Source organism: Eulemur rufifrons, chromosome 19, assembly GCF_041146395.1.
Source record: "Eulemur rufifrons isolate Redbay chromosome 19, OSU_ERuf_1, whole genome shotgun sequence".
In the NCBI taxonomy this organism is placed as follows: domain Eukaryota; kingdom Metazoa; phylum Chordata; class Mammalia; order Primates; family Lemuridae; genus Eulemur; species Eulemur rufifrons.
The window spans coordinates 57,807,551-57,824,605 of NC_091001.1; the positions used below are offsets into that span (position 1 = coordinate 57,807,551).

A 17,055-nucleotide genomic window follows, 5' to 3' on the forward strand; every position below is an offset into this window, starting at 1 on the left:
GGACGACGGCCGGGTACCTCCCTCCCGCTAGTACGGAGAAAGACTCCGAGACCCCGGGCCTGCCTACTCGGAAGCGGACCCAGGGAGGGCGAGGGTCGGGCACCAATTCCGGAATTTGAGGGCTTTGTTTCCGAGGGGGAGCGTTTCCGAGACGCACCGCGGCCCGGATGGTGAGTTTACCCAGCTTACTAGCTGTCTGGCCTGGCAGGGGAGGGCCCGAGCCAGGGCAGCTTTAACAGTTTTCTTGGGCAATGCCTGTGGTTCCCTCAGCCGATATTTATCAACCGCCTACCGAGGTCAGCCTCCTCCCCTCGAGAAATATAGTTAATGAGGAAACATAAAACTGATAGGCGAATGATTCACTTAAGTTGTGATTAGAACGCAGGAGGAGCTAGTCCCGTGGCCCGGACGCTCTAGTAAACAGACTGCAAATGGAGTTGACGGGAGGGAGGAATGTGCCTGGCAGAGATGAGGGAGGAGAGTCAGGGGAACTACCTGTTGGAGAGGGCAGAGTCGGAGAGAAAGCTTGGTGACTTGAAGCCGAGAGAGGGCCATTGCGGCGGTAGCAAAAGAGGCAGGCAGGGACCAGATCGTAAAGTATGGAACACGGTGACACAATTTAGGGTTTTATCATAAGAGCAGCAGAATGACAAAATCTGATTTACATTTTGAAAGGATCTCTTTGACGGCGGGTGGAGATTCCTATAGGGCAGGAATTGTGAGGAGAACTCTTAGGAGGCTGCTGCTGTAGATGAGAGGTGGTGGCTTAGGGTATGGAAGAAGAGTGGACAGATCAAAATTATATTTAGGGGGTAAGAATTCAGGTCTTTATGAATATGTGCATCTTTTAATATATTATAATGGGAATCTTACTGACCATATTTTTCTGTATCCATTTTTTTGCCATTGGACCTTAGCGTGACTGAAGATTGAACTACTGTGTGCCAGGACATTATTCGCAAATTTTTTGTTTCTGTTTGTAACAGAAAAAGTCAGATATAAATCCACCAAGCCAGAGATAACTTACAAACTTTTTTTTTTTTTTTTTTGAGACAGAGTCTTGCTCTGTTGCCCAGGCTAGGGTGCCATGACGTCAGCCTAGCTCACAGCAACCTCAAACTCCTGGGCTCAAGCAATCCTCCTGCCTCAGCCTCCCGAGTTGCTGGGACTACAGGCATGCGCTACCATGCCCGGCTAATTTATATATATTTCTTTTTAGCTGTCCAGATCATTTCTTTCTATTTCTAGTAGAAATGGAGTCCCGCTCTTGCTCAGGCTGGTCTCAAACTCCTGAGCTCAAGCGATTCTCCCACCTCGGCCTCCCAGAGTGCTAGGATTACAGGCATGAGCCACTGTGCCTGGCCCCAATCAGATATTTTTACTTAAAGTTATTTATTGCTGTTTTCACACATCCTCAAGACCACAGTTTTAATGATTGTTTAGTCACAACCAATCTTGTTATTGGCTAGATAGGTTGTTTTCAACTTTTCCCTGTTAAAATGATAAGAGGGACACATTATATAATCCTTGGATTGCCAATGAATTTCTTGAGAAAGAGCTCTAGAAATGGAAACTACCAGATAAAAGGATAAAATAAAACCTATCAAATTGCCCAACCAAACTATCTCAAGACTGACTGAAATTGTTTTAAAGATCAAGTTTTTGGCCCCACCTGGTGGCTCTCCCCTATAATCCTAACACTCTGGGAGGCCGAGGGAGGAGGATCTCTTGAGGCCAGGAGTTCAAGATCAGCCTGAGCATAATAGTGAGACTGCATCTCTACATAAAATAGAAAACTTACCTTGGTGTGGTGGCATGTGCCGGTGGTCCCAGCTACTTGGGAGGCTGAGCCTGGGAGTTTGAGGTTACAATGAGCAATGATTGCACCACTGTACACTCACTACCTGGGAAACAGAGATACCCCCCCAAAAAATCAAATTTTTAATTTTTGCAATATACAGTTTGTTCAAGGATATAGTTATATCTTTCTAGTTATTCAATTTAAATTTTTTTTTTTTTTTTTTTTTTTTTTGAGACAGAGTCTCACTCTGTTGCCCAGGCTAGAGTGAGTGCCGTGGCGTCAGCCTAGCTCACAGCAACCTCAAACTCCTGAGCTCAAGCGATCCTCCTGTCTCAGCCTCCTGAGTAGCTGGGACTACAGGCATGCGCCACCATGCCCGGCTAATTTTTTCTATATATATTTTTAGCTGTCCATATAATTTCTTTCTATTTTTAGTAGAGGTGGGGTCTCGCTCTTGCTCAGGCTGGTCTTGAACTCCTGAGCTCAAACGATCCGCCCACCTCGGCCTCCCAGAGTGCTAGGATTACAGGCGTGAGCCACCATGCCCGGCCTCAATTTAAATTTATGTGTGTATTTCTTTTCTTTCTTTCTTTCTTTTTTTTTTTTTTAGAGACAGGGTTTAACTCTGTCATCCAGGCTGGCGTATAGGAGTGCAATGGCATGCTCACAGGTCACTGCAACCTCAAACTCATAGGCTCAAATGATTTTCCTGCCTCAGCCTCCCAAATAGCTGGGGCTACAGGTGCCTGCCCAGCTAATCTTCGAAAACTTTTTGTAGAAACGGGGTCTTGCTATGTTGCCCTGCTGGTCTCAAACTCCTGGACTCAAGCAATGACCCCACTTGGGCCTCCCAAAGTGCTGGGATTATGGGTGTGAGCCACCACAATTGGCTGGTAGCTATTCAAATTGTCTTTTATGTGCTTTCAGGTCTTTATATATACCCGTGTCCTTTTCTTGTTAGGCTCATATCTAAGCCATATCTAAGGAAGGGCCAATGTTATTGGTTATTTAACAATTATACCTTCTCTGCTTAGTTTCCATGTGTGGAATGAATATCTTTGCATCAAGTGTGATATTTTATTCTTTAAAATTATTTTCTTCCTAGTATTTGTGTTCAGGTCCTGCTAAAATAAAATGGTGAGTGAGATCAGAAAGTTAAAAAGGCTAAGCTGGAGTAAGGTTGCATTAATGCATAAGGAACCTGTGATCCCCAAATTTCTGGCATTCTTCCCCTCCACCATGCATCTGAGCCTGCCCCGTCTGAGCAAACAGGGGACCAGCTAGCTCCCTTGGCTTTTCCCTAGGAATGGCAAAGGAACCAGAAACAGCTCAGCAGGGTAGGGAAGACAGCATTTCTCCAGGATGCCAAATGCGTTTGGGGGATGAATTTCTCTAAAGTTTAACAGTTGTGTCATCTTATTAAAGTTATTTTCATTTATTTGTTAGCAAGAATATTTATTAAGAAATGAATCATAATGTTAACTTTTAAACAAAAGAAATCTATTGGTCTTTTTGGTTTCATGCAGTAGAATCCTGCTTCTCTGAAATGCACTTAACACATCAGCTGGACCTATTTCCCGAATGCAGGGTGACCCTCCTATTATTTAAAGATGTAAAAAATGCAGGAGACCTGAGGAAAAAGGCCATGGAAGGCACCATCGACGGCTCATTGATAAATCCAACAGTGGTAAGTACAAAGTGTGAGAATGAATGAGCCCTACTGGGCATTTAAGAATATGTTAATTTTTTGTGATGTTATGGGTCAGCCTAAAATTCTGTCATCATCAGGTAAAAATTCTTGTCCAAGTCAGACATGACCAACCATGAATTTGATGGTGAATGGAGGTAGAAGTGCCAGGCCCTGCCCTAGGAAATAGAAAGGTTGTGATGTGGCTCTGACAAAATGGCAAATGCCTGGTGGTAAGTGAGAGAGCTGGGATTGAAACCCAGACGTTCTTAGCTTCGGTTTCCTCATCTACTGCATACGAATCACAATAATATCAATTTCATAGGGTAGTTTTGAAGATCAAAGAAAATACAAGTGAAATGTTTAATGACATTTCCCATAACATCAACCCTCAATAAATGTTATTTCAAAAAATTTTTTCTATTTATGTAAGTTCCTTGCAACTTTAAAATCCTATAATTTTCTGACTACCCAGGCCCTTGAGATAATAGGTTTGAAAACATAGTCCATAGGAACTGTGATGCAACAAAAGAGCTTGACACTGAAGTTACCATGAGAGAGGATATGTGTCTTCAGATTCCACGTGTGTAATTTTTTTTTCTCTCTTTGGTAGATTGTCGATCCATTTCAGATACTTGTGGCAGCAAACAAAGCAGTTCACCTCTACAAACTGGGAAAAATGAAGACAAGAACTCTGTCTACTGAAATTATTTTCAACCTTTCCCCAAATAACAATGTAATGTGGAATTGAGTGACTTTATTTATGTTGATGTTGTCATAATAACATATCTTCTCCAGTGTTGGGTTGGAAGCTAAATTCCTACAATCTAGTTGTTAGTGATGTGAGTAAACAATAGTTTAGCTAAATTAAGTAAGGCTAGTTTTATCTGTCCTTACCCTTTGGGTCAGGAAGATCCCACAAGTACTTTTGCTTAAGAAGCTGATAGAAACCTAACTGATAAAACATTAGGCATAGATATTTTGTGTGTTAGCGTGCATATCTTTCACTCTCCCTGCAAACTCCTTGAGGGTAGAGTCTGTGTCTTTTACATGTACCAGGAACTTTCTCAAATCTATTACAGCCCTTAACACATGCTCACCCACATACCCAGTGCATGGCAAGAGCTTGTGATTTGACATACTCATAGTAGTGCTACTCATAGTAGTGCTTCCTCAAAAGGTAATTGAGCTAAAGACATCCCACATAAAGCACTTGAAAAAATGACTGAAATTTTGCAAATGAAGTTCTAGTATTTATACTACTATCAATAACTCAACCAGGTACCAATATCATCAAGAGAAAAATTAGAAAGCCTATGTGTACTTTAAAATACACTTGATTGAAAAGTTTATGAATCGCAGTTATTTTAGCATGATAATATAATTCTCCAGTATCTGGAATAAAATTTACCAGATAATTATTTCTTTGAGATCATTTGAAATAATTCAAGCAACTATTGAATTCAATAAACATCTATTGAACTTGTCCCTGTTCCAGTTACAATTTTAGGGGCAGAAAAAGTAAATACGTTCCCTTGAAGAGGCAGAGAAACAAGACAAAAGTTCAAATGCCGTAGGATAAATGATATGTGGGAATGTGAATTCAAATTTAGGGGAAGGACAAAGAAGCCATTCATCCTGGAGGCAGGAGGGTGCGGCAGGGAGTAGTATTTGAACTGTGGACTTTGAAGCACCTGCTCAGCAGCCAGACGGTGGGGAGAAAGACCTTCAGGGCAAAGGACAAAGTGTGTGCACGGCAGAATGGCATGAAATGTGACAGGATCCCCAAGCGGTCCAGACTGGCCAGAAGACAGGAGTGCCTGGCTGGAGGGTCACTCAGGGACAGGGGGAGGGGTGCTTTTGTGCAGTCAAAAAGTCTGGCCTCGATTCTGTAGGAACAAGGTGCAGCTTTAAGGACAGAGCACCTTAGAGGCAGGGCCAGTAGATGTTGGAAAAGGATTATTGAAGGGAAAAACTAGGCAGAGAAAACTATCAGGGTATGAGAAATAAGAACCTGTCCAAGGAAGAGGGTAGATCAGGAGATGTTTCAGACATAGGAAACACTGGTTAATTGTCTTTTGTTGTTTTGTACTTTTTCTTAGATTTCAGAGGCTTTGAAAAAATTTGGTATCTCAACCAATGACACCTCAGTTCTAATTGTTTACATTGAAGAGGGAGAAAAACAAATAAATCAGGAATACCTAATATCTCAAGTAGAAGGTCATCAGGTTTCTCTGAGAAATCTCCCTGAAATAACAAATATTACAGAAGTCAAAAAGGTTTGTAAGTTTTTAAAATTACTTGAAAAAAATATATATGCACACAGAACTGTGAGGTGCAGGTTTATGTAAAATACATGAGTAATTACAAACCTGTTAACCAAGCATTCTCCACTTTAAGAAAGCAGATCCTAAGGCCAGGTGCAGTGGCTTATGCTTGTCACCCCCAGTACGTTGGGAGGCTGAGGCAGGCGAATTGCTTGAGCCCAGGAGTTCAAGGTTGCAGTGAGCTCTGATGGTGCCAGTGCACTTCAGCCTGGGCAACAGAGTGAGCTCCTGTCTCTAAAAAAAAAAAGACAGAAAGTGGATACCTTTTAAATATCAAGCTTCAGTGTGTACATTTAAGATGCAAAATAAATATAGTATGAAGTTAATATCTGGATGTGTGCTTTTGAAATTGATACAAATTTGGTTTTTATGTTGAGAGAGTTATCACCATAACTGTAGATTAAAGTGAATATTTGACAAATCATGAATTGCCATCCAGTTTCAATGTTTTAATCACATTTGTAATTTCAGAACATTAGCACAATAATCAAATTATAAATAATTTCACTTATACATGTGTCTATATGACAATTTGTGCATGAATATATACCAAGTCATAATTTGTCTTGTTTTTACAGATATATAAACTCTCTTCACAAGAAGAATGTATTGGGACATTATTGGATGGTATCATTTGTAGAATGTCAACAAAAGATGTTTTGTGATATGTTGGAAATAGTAACAAATTTCAGCATTGAAGAAGCCATTGATTTTATTTGCATGTAATTGGAATAAAAATTGCAAACACTTATTGAATGCCTCCAGTATACTAGGTGTTTGCCTTAGTGGTTTTACATCTATCAGTTTATATCCCTCCCCTTACTCTGGCTACTCCACCACACCTCCTCTAAGCCTCTGGATGCTGGTTCTAAATCTTTTACATGCACGAATTCATTTAATTCTCGCAGAACTTTATGAGGTAGATACTGTTATTACCCCCATTGTATATAGGAAGCAACTAAGAGATTACAGAAATATTAACTTGCTCAAGATCATACAGCTAGTATAAAATTGTCTTTTATGAATGGTTTGATTTCTTTTCTCACTTTATCTTATATTTAATTGTATCAGTCAAGATTTACTAGGTCATGAGCAAGCAAACTTCTGTGAAGAGCCAGATGTTAAAATATTTTAGCTTTGCGGGCTGTATGGTCTCTGTTGTGACCATTCAGCTCTGCTATTGTAGTGTGAAAGCACCCACAGGCAATACAGAAATGTTGACCATGGTGTGTCCCAATAAAACTTTATTTACAAAAACAAGTGGCTGGCAGGATTTGACCTGAGGGCCATAGTTTGTGGACTCTATGTTAGTTAGGCTTAGTTGGGCTGCAGTTATAGTCCCTAAAGCTAACTGGCTTAATGCAACACAGGTTTGTCTTGCTCATTCTGCAGCTGGTATGTAGGAAGAGTCATCGTGGTGACTCAGGAACCCAGGCTGCTGAAGGCTTCATCTCAACAGGCTCCCCATGGATGGAAGCACAACTGGAAGGGAGCCTCCATGTGGAAGTGATAGCTAGTTTGTTTTATTGGCCAAGCCAGCCATGTGGCAACACCAACTTCAGAAAAGGTGGGGAATTGTAATCCTACCATGTGCTACAAAGTGGAGAGGTAGAAATACTTAAGAAGAAAGTATGCAGTTAAGATTTCCTGCAGTTACTATAGTCTAGGCATTTATATGTGCTATCTCATTTAGTCTACAATCCTAAGATTTTACGAGTGAAGAAACAGAATTGGTGTTTCTCTCTGCCCTGTATTTCAAATCTACATAACAATTGAAAATATTACAATTTCACATAAATTCACCATTTGTTAACCCTTTCTGCATTTGCTTGCTCTCTGCTCTTTAGCTACCTACACACACATAGTTCTTTTGTTGCCGAACTGCTTCAAAGTATGTTGCTGATATGGTACTTTACCCACATTGTGTTTGGTTGTCCTGTCTCTTAGTCTTTGATCTAGAAAAGTCCCTTTTTAAAAATGATGTTGACATTTTTTTTTTTTTGAAGACACGACATACCTTCCAGGATTCCATGCGATCTGGATGTGTTCTGATTAGTATCAATTTACATATTTTTAGGAATAATAGTAAATAGATGGTGTTTGTGGCCTCACTGTTGCATCTCATCAGGAGGCACATAATGTCATTTGGTCCCATTATGGCTGATGCTAAGTTTGATCCCTTGGTTAATATGATGCCCTGGCAGATCTCTCCATTATAAAGGCATCTTTTCCCATGAAGTTTAGAGAGTTAAAGCTGCCCAAAAGCTCAAAGTGCCAACTTCAGGATTAAAATTCAGATCTGGGTAACCCTGTGCTCTTAACGACTCCATCACTCTGCCTCTTCCCAGGCCATCGCCCTCATCATTCTTTTTTTTTTTTTTTTTTTTGTCACCCAGGTTAGAGTGCAGTGGCGTCATCATAGCTCACTGCAACCTCAAATTCCTGGGCTCAAGTTATCCTCCTGCCTCAGCCTCCCAAGTAGCTAGGACTATAGCCGTACACCACCATGCCCAGCTAATTTTTCTATATTTTTATAGAGATGGAGTCTCTTGCTCGGGATGGTCTCGAACTCCTGGCCTTAAGTGATTCTCCCGCTTTGGTCTCTCAAGGTGCTAGGATTACTGGTGTGAGCCACTGTGCCTGTCCTCAACATTCTTTTTAATTGATGAATAACATATCACATGTAATCATTCTCCTGTTTTTACACAATGTCACTTTCAATTTTTCACTTCACTTTTGCAAATAAATCTTTGTACATGTTTCTACTTCCCTAGGATAGCTTTGCCAAAATGGAAGTATTGGGTACAAGAGTATGAACTCCTTAATGACTTTTAATACCAGAAAGGTGCCATTTTGTACTCCTGATAGCAGTCTACAAGCATGTCTATGTCACATAGGTTGCCTATATCACAGCAATTTTTCCTTTCAAATTTTAAACATTTCTGCCATCTTGGGATGTTGGCCTACTGGTAAAGTTGAACTCATGTTTATCATGTTATGAAGAGGATTTTTTTTCTGTTTTTGTTTTTTTGAGACAGGGTCTCACTCTGTCATCCAGGCTTGAGTGCAGTGGCGACATCATAGCTCACTGCATGCTCAACTCCTGGGTGCAAGCAATCCTTCTGCATCAGCCTCTGGAATAGCTTAGCCTACAGGCATGCACCATGATGACCACCTAATTTTTCTATTTTTAGTAGAGAGAGGGTCTTGTTCTTTCTCAGGCTGGTCTCAAATTCCTGGCCTCAAGCGATCTTTCAACCTCAGCCTTCCAAAGTGCTAGGATTATAGGCATGAGCCGCCGGGCCCGGCCTGAATAGGATTTTTATTTCTGTAACTATAGGTGATGATGCAGTGAGCTATGATGTTTCTGAAACATGGTCTCTCCTAAGGCAACTTAGGGAGACCCTGCCTCAAGAACAAAACAATTGATCTAGTTTAATACTACCCAAACTTTTGGGATCACGACACCTTTGAAAATCTGGTGTCAAAAATGAACCCATAAATTTTCACACAATAAGAAGTTTAAGGAGCCACTGAAAGTGTCCAAGTTAAGCCTGAACCAGCCCCTCACTGTTTAGTTGGGGGGGCTGCAGCTGAGCCCTGTCTCCCCAGGCAGAGGTCTGTGCTTTTAATGGGAAAAATAAGACGCCGCAGCAAGGAATAGAAGCTCACTGGCTACCCCACCTCTGATTAAGGAAACTCTGGTAAGGCTTTTCAAAGGACTGGATTTTAGATGTTTTGTTTCAGGTTTTCTGTGTGGCTGATCGATTCTATTCCTAAGCCTGGCTGCCAGGAGTGAACTTGAGTTGCTGATTCTACACATCAACTCTGCAGCGGAGTAGATAAACTCTAGAACAACAGTCTGTTCCCAGGAGGAGAAAGTATCTGGCCTTCCTCTGAGGGGAGCCTCTGTCCCTGCCCCGAAACCATCCTGCCCTCTAGTCTGCGGGTTTCTGAAAGGAACAGAAAGGACTTAAGGCCAAACCAGCCACTTAACCTGGGGAATGGATTCTCAGCAGAATTAGGCTGGCCCACCATGCCATCAACCATGAAGTTTGGGGTTTGGGAAAATCTAGCCAAGTGCCCTGCACCGTATTGTGAGGCTACCCTAAGGCCCAACCACAGGACCTTTGCACACCCTCTGCTCTGCTTGGGAATTCCCAAACTTGCTGTGGGCCCCCCACCCTCACCTCCAACCAGCACCTTTCTTCATTTCCATGTCACCATCCTCTCCAGCCCAAACAGCATTTATCTGCTCTCTGGAGGCAGGGAATACTGGCTAGCCAAGGATTCTTTCAGACATGGACCCTGGGAAACTCCAAAGCCTCACATTAACTCCCTCAGTTTCCCTTGGATTTTGGCTAAAACCTCCTACCCTGGGCACTGAGGCTCAGGGCTGGACTGAAGGGAGTAAAGAAGGACAAACATGATGGAACAAAACCCTCACTGCACAGCACTGTGAATGTGCTCAGTGCCTCTGAACTGCACACTTAAAAATGGTCATAATGGTAAATTCTGTTATGTATATTCCACAACAACAAAAAAAGGAAACAGTTCTCACAGGTTAGCACTTCCCACATCACCCTGCATATCTGCAATAGTTTAAGCTCTGAACTAGATGGTGATGTCGGGGTTCAGAAAATGATACCCCCAAATATGCTGCTTTTGTTTGCAGATTACTGCAAACTAGAGACAGTTGGGGAGGAGCAAATGCCAGGAGGGACTGTCACTGACTTTCCCTTATCTGCCTAGAGGCAATTAGTTCCTCTGAAGGAACCTTGTGAACCAGGGAAGATTAACCGATATCACAAGAGAAGAAAGTGCACACAGAGAGACTTTGCACTCCGGAGTCTTATGTTCTTTGCAGATCCACTTGTGCTCACGTGGGTGCTGACCAGCACTGTTACCTAACGTGTCCTGCCTGGGTCACCCCACTGTGGGCAGTGCTCACTGTGACTCACCCCTAAGCCCCCAGGCTGCAGTCCTTCCCCATCTCTATCCGGGTGCTGGAGTGCTTGGGACAGGACCTCTTTTAATATAACCCCAAGCTGGCTCTTGCTGTGAAATGGACATCTAGTGCCGAGTTCCCATGTGAACAGTCTTTGACACTTGGAATGCTGGGGCATAAGCCCTCGGTGGTGGTGAGCCAGGACGCACCCAGCTTCCACAGGGGCTGCGGAACATCCGACATCCCATGAGGTCAGCCAGTCTTGGAAGGAAGCTGACCCTGTGCACAGCATAGCAGAAGCACGAGTCAAACCCGCCTTCAGCTCACACTCTCTCTCTTCCTGGGGTTGGGAATTTCATGAGCCATTAGATCACCTCTAGTACTTGAGCCAATTTTGGGTGACATTTCAATATTTGCAACATGAAAGCCCTGTCAAGTTCAGCCTCCTAACAAAGTTATTCTGGACTTGGATGTCCCTACCATTGCCCTGTTCCCAGATCCCCATCAGGTGTGTCCTCCAGAGGGTGGCAGCTAGACCTCCAAACTCTGGTGCCTTAAGGCCAAAGCCTCAGGGGCTGGCCCATGACCACGGTTTGTTGAATGAATAAACAAATCTTTCAGGTCTCACCAAGAAAACCCAGGCTTCTATCAAGAAAGCCACAGGCCAGGCGTGGTGGCTCACGCCTGTAATCCTAGCACACTGGGAGGCCGAGGTGGGAGGATCGCTTGAGGTCAGGAGTTCAAGACCAGCCTGAAGAAGAGCGAGACCCTGTCTCTACTAAAAAGAGAAAGAAATTATATGGACAGCTAAAAATAAATATAGAAAAATTAGCCGGGCATGGTGGCACATGCCTGTAGTCCCAGCTACTTGGGAGGCTGAGGCAGGAGGATCGCTTGAGCCCAGGAGTCTGAGGTTGCTGTGAACTAGGCTGACACCACGGCACTCTAGCCTGGGCAACAGAGGGAGACTCTGTCTCAAAAAAAAAAAAAAAAAAAAAAAAGAAAGAAAGAAAAGAAAAAAAAGGAAAGCCACAAAAACGCAGAAGTGACACTTAACATTGCCACAGACGAGAAGCCTGAAGTAAACTGAGGCGGCTGTGCTTTGGGGAAGCCACAGCAACCAGCAAGCACACAGGACAGAGAGCACAGGGACAGGCATAACCCCTCGCCCTGCACTTGACCCTCAGGTTTCTGGCTGGTTTGTTAGTCGCACCCACGTTGGGAACACACAAATGTACTTTGGAGCCCTCTGTTCACCCCTTCTGCTTCCTAAGTCAACTTTTGCTAAACATTGAAATGTTCATAGGAAATATTGAAATGTACTGAGAACAATTTAACACCCACGGACTCGCCACCCAGAACTCACGTTGTCATAGTTAGACTTTACCCTGGAGGTCCCCTGGGATGCCAAAGACCTGGCTCTCAGCAGCCTCCACCCACCGGCCCTGGATCCCAGCTCCCAGCTGCTGGCTTCCGACGAGCGCGGCTGCGGGACAGCACCTGCAGGGCGAGTCTCCATCTCCGGATCTGGTCTCTCCAGTGTCCTCGTGGATGCTCTGGCCAGAAACCTGGCTGTCATCTCTGACCCCTTCCTTGTCCTCATCCCCGTGTGAATCATTCTAACTCTTGCCATTTCTGCCGCCAAATGCACCTCCAGGGGTCCCGGTGTCACCACCTTGACCGCCAGCCTCTGGTCAAACCGCTGCTATCTCCTGGGCCTCTGGGGACCCACAGGGCTCCTTTGTGAACCCCAAATAAGGCACCGGGTCAAGTAACGCGGCCTGCTGGAAGCACAGTTTAGTGGGCAAATAATGCCTTTGTGCAAACAGGAAAAAGGTGCCCTGTCCTTTGGCCAGACTCAGCTCCGTGCCACGCTCATGGCTTGGCAAGCTGAGGAAGGCTTGAATTAGTTCCCACGAGCCCCTCTTGGCCAGGTACCATGGTCCAGAGGGCACCTGCACACCTGCATTGGGGACCTTTGTGTCACCTGGATGCTGCACGAGCCTCCAGGGGGTACCTGCTTCCGACCCTGCCTCCTCAAATCCACTCTCCACGTGCAGCCAGAGTGATGCATGTGCCCTTGGGCACACACACGCACACACACACACAGAGGAAGTGCCCATGGCCTCCCCTCGCTCTTGGATAGTCCAAACTATGTCACCAGGATGGTAGACCCTGCCTGGCCAGGCCCCTGCTGTCCTCTCCCACTCTCTGCAGCCACGGCCACGTTGGCCATGTGTCCCTGAAGGCTTTCCCTGTGTCCCACCTCGGGGCCTTCAGGCTTCTGTTCCCTCAGCCTGAAACGCTCCCTCACCCTGCCTTGCTCAGGCCTCCCTCTCCTTCTGGTCCTCCCTGGGGAGCAGCCAGTGCGTCTCGCTCCCTCCCAGCCCTTGTCGTGGTCATCATGGCCGGGAGAGGTGTCTTCTGGTGTCCCAGACACCGAAAGCTCCTGAGGACTCTGAAGCGTAAGACCCCACATCCGCTGGCTTCCCTGCTTTGCCCCAAGTGCCCACACGGCCTGGCCCACGACGATCATGAACTGAATATCACACATAAAGGCCTGCTTACACTTGGGACCCTGCCTTCAGGAAGCCCTGAGAATACTCAGCCTTAACTGGTCTGCAACTTTAGAGCACGTGGGGAGAGGTGGGAGCTAACTTTTGGAAGAGAAGCCTCCCTTTGATAGCTTGTAAGTTCTATGTCTTTCAGGTTTGTGTTGCTTTTGCCTGTTTTACTGTTCCCTCGACAGTGGGAGATGTTTAACCGCTCGTATGGCACAGGCTCTGACCAACGAGCAGAACACACACCAGGTGCACAGCGTGCTGTGCCTGTCGGCTGTGGCTCCTAGCTGAACTTGACATCCAGAACATCATGCGTGCATCACACACAACTGCTGAGTGAATGAATGAAGGAATGAATGAACGGATGAAGGGCGGTGGAAGGGGGTGAGGTAAGTGCAAGAACTGCCAACCATCGATTTCCGTGGACCAGGTAGAGCTTTGGTGGAAAGAAGCCTAGCTGTGAGGGACCTTGTTGCTGAGCCAGGGGACTTGGCCTCTGGCCGGCGATGACCCAGCAGAGGGTGAATGGTGCTAGCAGCTGTGTGCAGGGGACTGGGATGGGTCGCAGAGAGCACCAGGTGTGCCGAGTGCGAGATGCTCCGGTCCTGCAGTGCCACGGCTAAGGTGTCAGGGAGGGGGAGCCCCCTGTGCTGTTCCCTGCATGCTCCGCTCCAGGCACATTTCCCGGTGACCACAAAGGGGAATGCACACTGGGCTCCCTGCTGAGTCAGCCCAGCTCTTTGACCCTGGGGTTGATGATTATCAAACACAGCCAGGAGCCAGCCAATGAGGGGACTGAGCATCCACGCCTGTCCCCAGAGGTGTGGCAGGCCCTGGACAGTCTCTCCTGGAAGCCATCAGAGGCTGAGGGCTGAGGCTGCGCTGGACACTCAAAGCTCCCGTGGTGGCAGGTGAGGGATGCCGGTGGAGGGACAGAGCTGTGAGTTGGACCTTCCTCGGGATGTTGAGGCCCGGCCATTCTCGGTGTTTGCCTCTTACGCCATCTGGGCAACCTAAAAATATGCAGTCAAGGGGAAAGAGACTTTGCTGAAGCTTGTGCTTGTGAGCACAGGATTTCTGCCATGTATGGTCCCTGGAGAGGGACGAAAGGGCTGGGGACATTAGCTGTAGGTGTCACTCCAATGTACCAAGAAGCTGAGAGAGCCAGAAAAAGGGGAAAAAGGGTGGAGAGGAAGCTTATATATCACTGCATTTTAAAAGTTATTGCATCCTCAAAGCAGTCCCACAAGGCAGGTTTTATTTTACACTGTTCTACACACAAAGAAACAGAGGCTCAGAGAAGTTAAGTGGCATGCCCAAGGTCACACAGCTAGAAAGCAATGCAACCAGGATTTAAATGCTGGTGTTTTGGACCCTGCCTTCTCCCAGTGGAGGCGGCCTGCTTCCTCCTGAGCAAAAGCAGAAAGACACCTTCTTGAGCAGGGTCTCCCCGTTCCTGGGAGGCTTCGAGGCATGGGGCACTCACGTGGCTTTCTGTCTCTTCTCCAGGGCTGCCGGGAAGGCGTGCAGGGACTCCTCACTGTCTCTGTTGGACCCTGAGATTGAAGACACAGAGGTCTCCCATGGCTCCTTATCTCATCCGCAAATACCAGGAGAGCGACCGCAAGTGGGTGGTGGGCTTGCTCTCCCGGGGGATGACCGAGCACATTCCCACCACTTTCCGCCACATGCTGAAGCTGCCCCGGACTCTCTTGCTCTTATCTGGGGGTCCCCTGGCCTTACTGCTGCTCTCTGGCTCCTGGCTCCTGGCTCTCACTTTCAGCCTCGCCCTCCTCCCTGTCTTGTGGTTCCTTGCTGGACGGCCCTGGAGGGAGTACGTAGACACGGCTTTGCGCACAGACATGGCTGACATCACCAAATCCTACCTGAGCGAGCCTGGCTCCTGCTTCTGGGTGGCGGAGTCTGAGAAGAGGGTGGTGGGCACAGTGGGAGCTCTGCCCGTTGACGACCCCACTTTGCAGGAGAAGCGGTTGCAGCTGTTTCACCTCATTGTGTCCCCTGAGCACCGTGGTCAGGGGATAGCAAAAGCCCTGGTCAGGACTGTCCTCCAGTTTGCCCGGGACCAGGGCTACGGTGTAGTTGTCCTTGACACCAGCATGTTGCAGCCGTCTGCCCTGGGCCTCTACCAGGCCGTGGGCTTCCAGAAGACGGGCCAGTCCTTCCACAGCATAAGTGCGAGGCTAGTGGATCTTCAGGAAGTTCATTTCATCTACCACCTCCCTTCTGCTCAGGCGGGGGGCCGGTGATCTCCTTCCTTGTGTATCAGTCAGCAGAGGATCCTCAGTGCTGGAGCAATAAGCAAAGCTGGCCTTTCAGTGCTGACACAATAAAAGCTTATTGAGCATTCACATCAGAGTCCCAGTGTGTGGTGGGGCGGTGGTGTATGGGGTATTGGTCCATTCAGGTTTTGTGGGTCACGTCTGTTTTGTTTTGTAGTGCCATGATGATGTTGCATAAGAAAATACCACAAAACAATAATCAGCAATTATGTAGCACATGAGCCTACAGGTCAGCAGTTTTGGCTGGGCTTGGCTGGGCTTGGCTGGGCTTGGCTGGGCAGAGCCTCTGGTCTCAGGTGGCTGAGCCAACCCCATTGTACAAAGGCCATGTGGTTGGCTAAAGTGACAGGGTGATGGGGCTCTCATTTCCCAGCAGGCTAGCTCAGGCATGGTTTTACGGTAGTAGCAGAGAAGCAAAAACGAAAGCAGAGACAAGGAAATGCACTTTGAAGCCCCTCAGGCGTCGCATCTGCTGACATCCCGGACTCAGGGCTAGAGATGGACCTGCCTCCTTAGTGAGAGCAGCTGCAGAGTCACATGGCAAAGGGGTGGGACGTGGCCATGGGGAACAATCGGGGCCAGAGACCCAGTGAGACCTGTCTAGCCCCAAGGTCTCTGCTAGGGAAAGAAGGCAGCCAGGGATAGAATGTGAGATTCAACGTGGGCTCAACCTGGACCCAGGGGTGGGTCCCCAGCAGGACTGAAGGGAGGCTGGGCATGGGGTCTTCCCATGTCTTCGGGAATAGGGCATGGGATTGTGCACTTCCCAGATCTGTCACACTTGGCACCTAGCCTCTGTCCTCAAAAGTGAGAGATTCCAGATTTTCATAGGTGCCTGGGGTCTGACCACATCAGGCCCTAAGTCTCGTATCCAGTGGCAAGTTGTGACCTGGGCCTGTGCTGATGTCAGAACACCAAGCCCCTTACCAGCTAGTTCATCACCAACCAACATGGGTGCACCCGTGCGTGGTCTGGAGCCTCTCATGGGTCCTCCCAACCCAGAGGCCAAATCCTTTGCTGATCCAGGAGGTTAAGTCACCATATCAGCCAGGTTTTTGTGATGCACAGGCAGTATTTGGGGTCCTCTGCAGCCCTGTCAGCGTCCCCTGCTTACAGCTGGGCCCTGAAGGGTCAGCCAGGCCACACCAGGCCTAATCCCGCCACTGGCTTTGCAGGCAGGTTTCACCTAAATGGAGTCCTTTGCCAAGAGCGCGGCATAGTGCCAAGCAGTAGCGCCTTGCTGCCCGGAACCATGGGCCTCCAGTCTGCCCTCCTACCCCTCTGTGCTGGTCTCTTTTCCGCCTGGCCACGAGGGCCACCGCCCTCCTCTCTGCCAGGCCATCTGCCTCCTCAGGGCCGCCTCCCTGAGCTTCTCTGAAAACCCAGCTGTGAAATCCCTTGTCAAACTGCCCCCACCACCGCTGTTTTAAA

At 47.0% G+C, this 17,055-nt stretch overlaps 2 protein-coding genes and 1 long non-coding RNA gene across 8 annotated transcripts in view; 2 read left to right on the top strand and 1 right to left on the bottom strand.

The window, feature by feature from the left end:
- LOC138400303 (EKC/KEOPS complex subunit TPRKB) lies at positions 1–6,569 on the top strand. 6 transcript variants are annotated; one of them, XM_069495355.1, is made up of 5 exons: positions 1–170; positions 3,328–3,488; positions 4,102–4,224; positions 5,591–5,767; positions 6,394–6,569. In XM_069495355.1, exons 2-5 carry the CDS (start codon positions 3,348–3,350, stop codon positions 6,478–6,480), a joined length of 528 nt encoding a protein of 175 aa, XP_069351456.1. In that variant the 5' UTR covers positions 1–170; positions 3,328–3,347; the 3' UTR covers positions 6,481–6,569. The 6 variants fall into 6 exon arrangements, with proteins under 6 accessions (XP_069351456.1, XP_069351459.1, XP_069351458.1 ...); XM_069495358.1 differs by having other exon boundaries at positions 3,328–3,389; XM_069495357.1 differs by having other exon boundaries at positions 3,331–3,488.
- The window catches only part of LOC138400306 (uncharacterized), a 22,808-nt gene continuing 11,449 nt past the window's right edge, over positions 5,697–17,055 (bottom strand). Inside the window, exons 2-3 of the long non-coding RNA XR_011236226.1 lie at positions 5,861–6,049; positions 5,697–5,735 (exon numbers count right to left, since the gene is read on the bottom strand). This is a non-coding gene — a long non-coding RNA (uncharacterized lncRNA). The remainder of the gene's footprint in view (positions 5,736–5,860; positions 6,050–17,055) is intronic.
- LOC138400301 (putative N-acetyltransferase 8B) lies at positions 14,150–15,693 on the top strand. The gene is made up of 2 exons (XM_069495353.1): positions 14,150–14,235; positions 14,834–15,693. The coding sequence occupies exon 2, from the start codon at positions 14,908–14,910 to the stop codon at positions 15,589–15,591; it is 684 nt and encodes a 227-aa protein (XP_069351454.1). The 5' UTR covers positions 14,150–14,235; positions 14,834–14,907; the 3' UTR covers positions 15,592–15,693.

What these genes read in the sequence shown, in the direction of transcription:
- LOC138400301 (XM_069495353.1), top strand. Translation starts at nt 14,908, where the DNA reads ATGGCTCCTTATCTCATCCGCAAATACCAGGAGAGCGACCGCAAGTGG.
- LOC138400303 (XM_069495355.1), top strand. Translation starts at nt 3,348, where the DNA reads ATGCACTTAACACATCAGCTGGACCTATTTCCCGAATGCAGGGTGACC. An exon ending in ACCTTTCCCCAAATAACAAT is followed by an intron (nt 4,225 to 5,590) that starts GTAATGTGGAAT and finishes ACTTTTTCTTAG; the next exon opens with ATTTCAGAGGCTTTGAAAAA. An exon ending in ATATTACAGAAGTCAAAAAG is followed by an intron (nt 5,768 to 6,393) that starts GTTTGTAAGTTT and finishes TTGTTTTTACAG; the next exon opens with ATATATAAACTCTCTTCACA.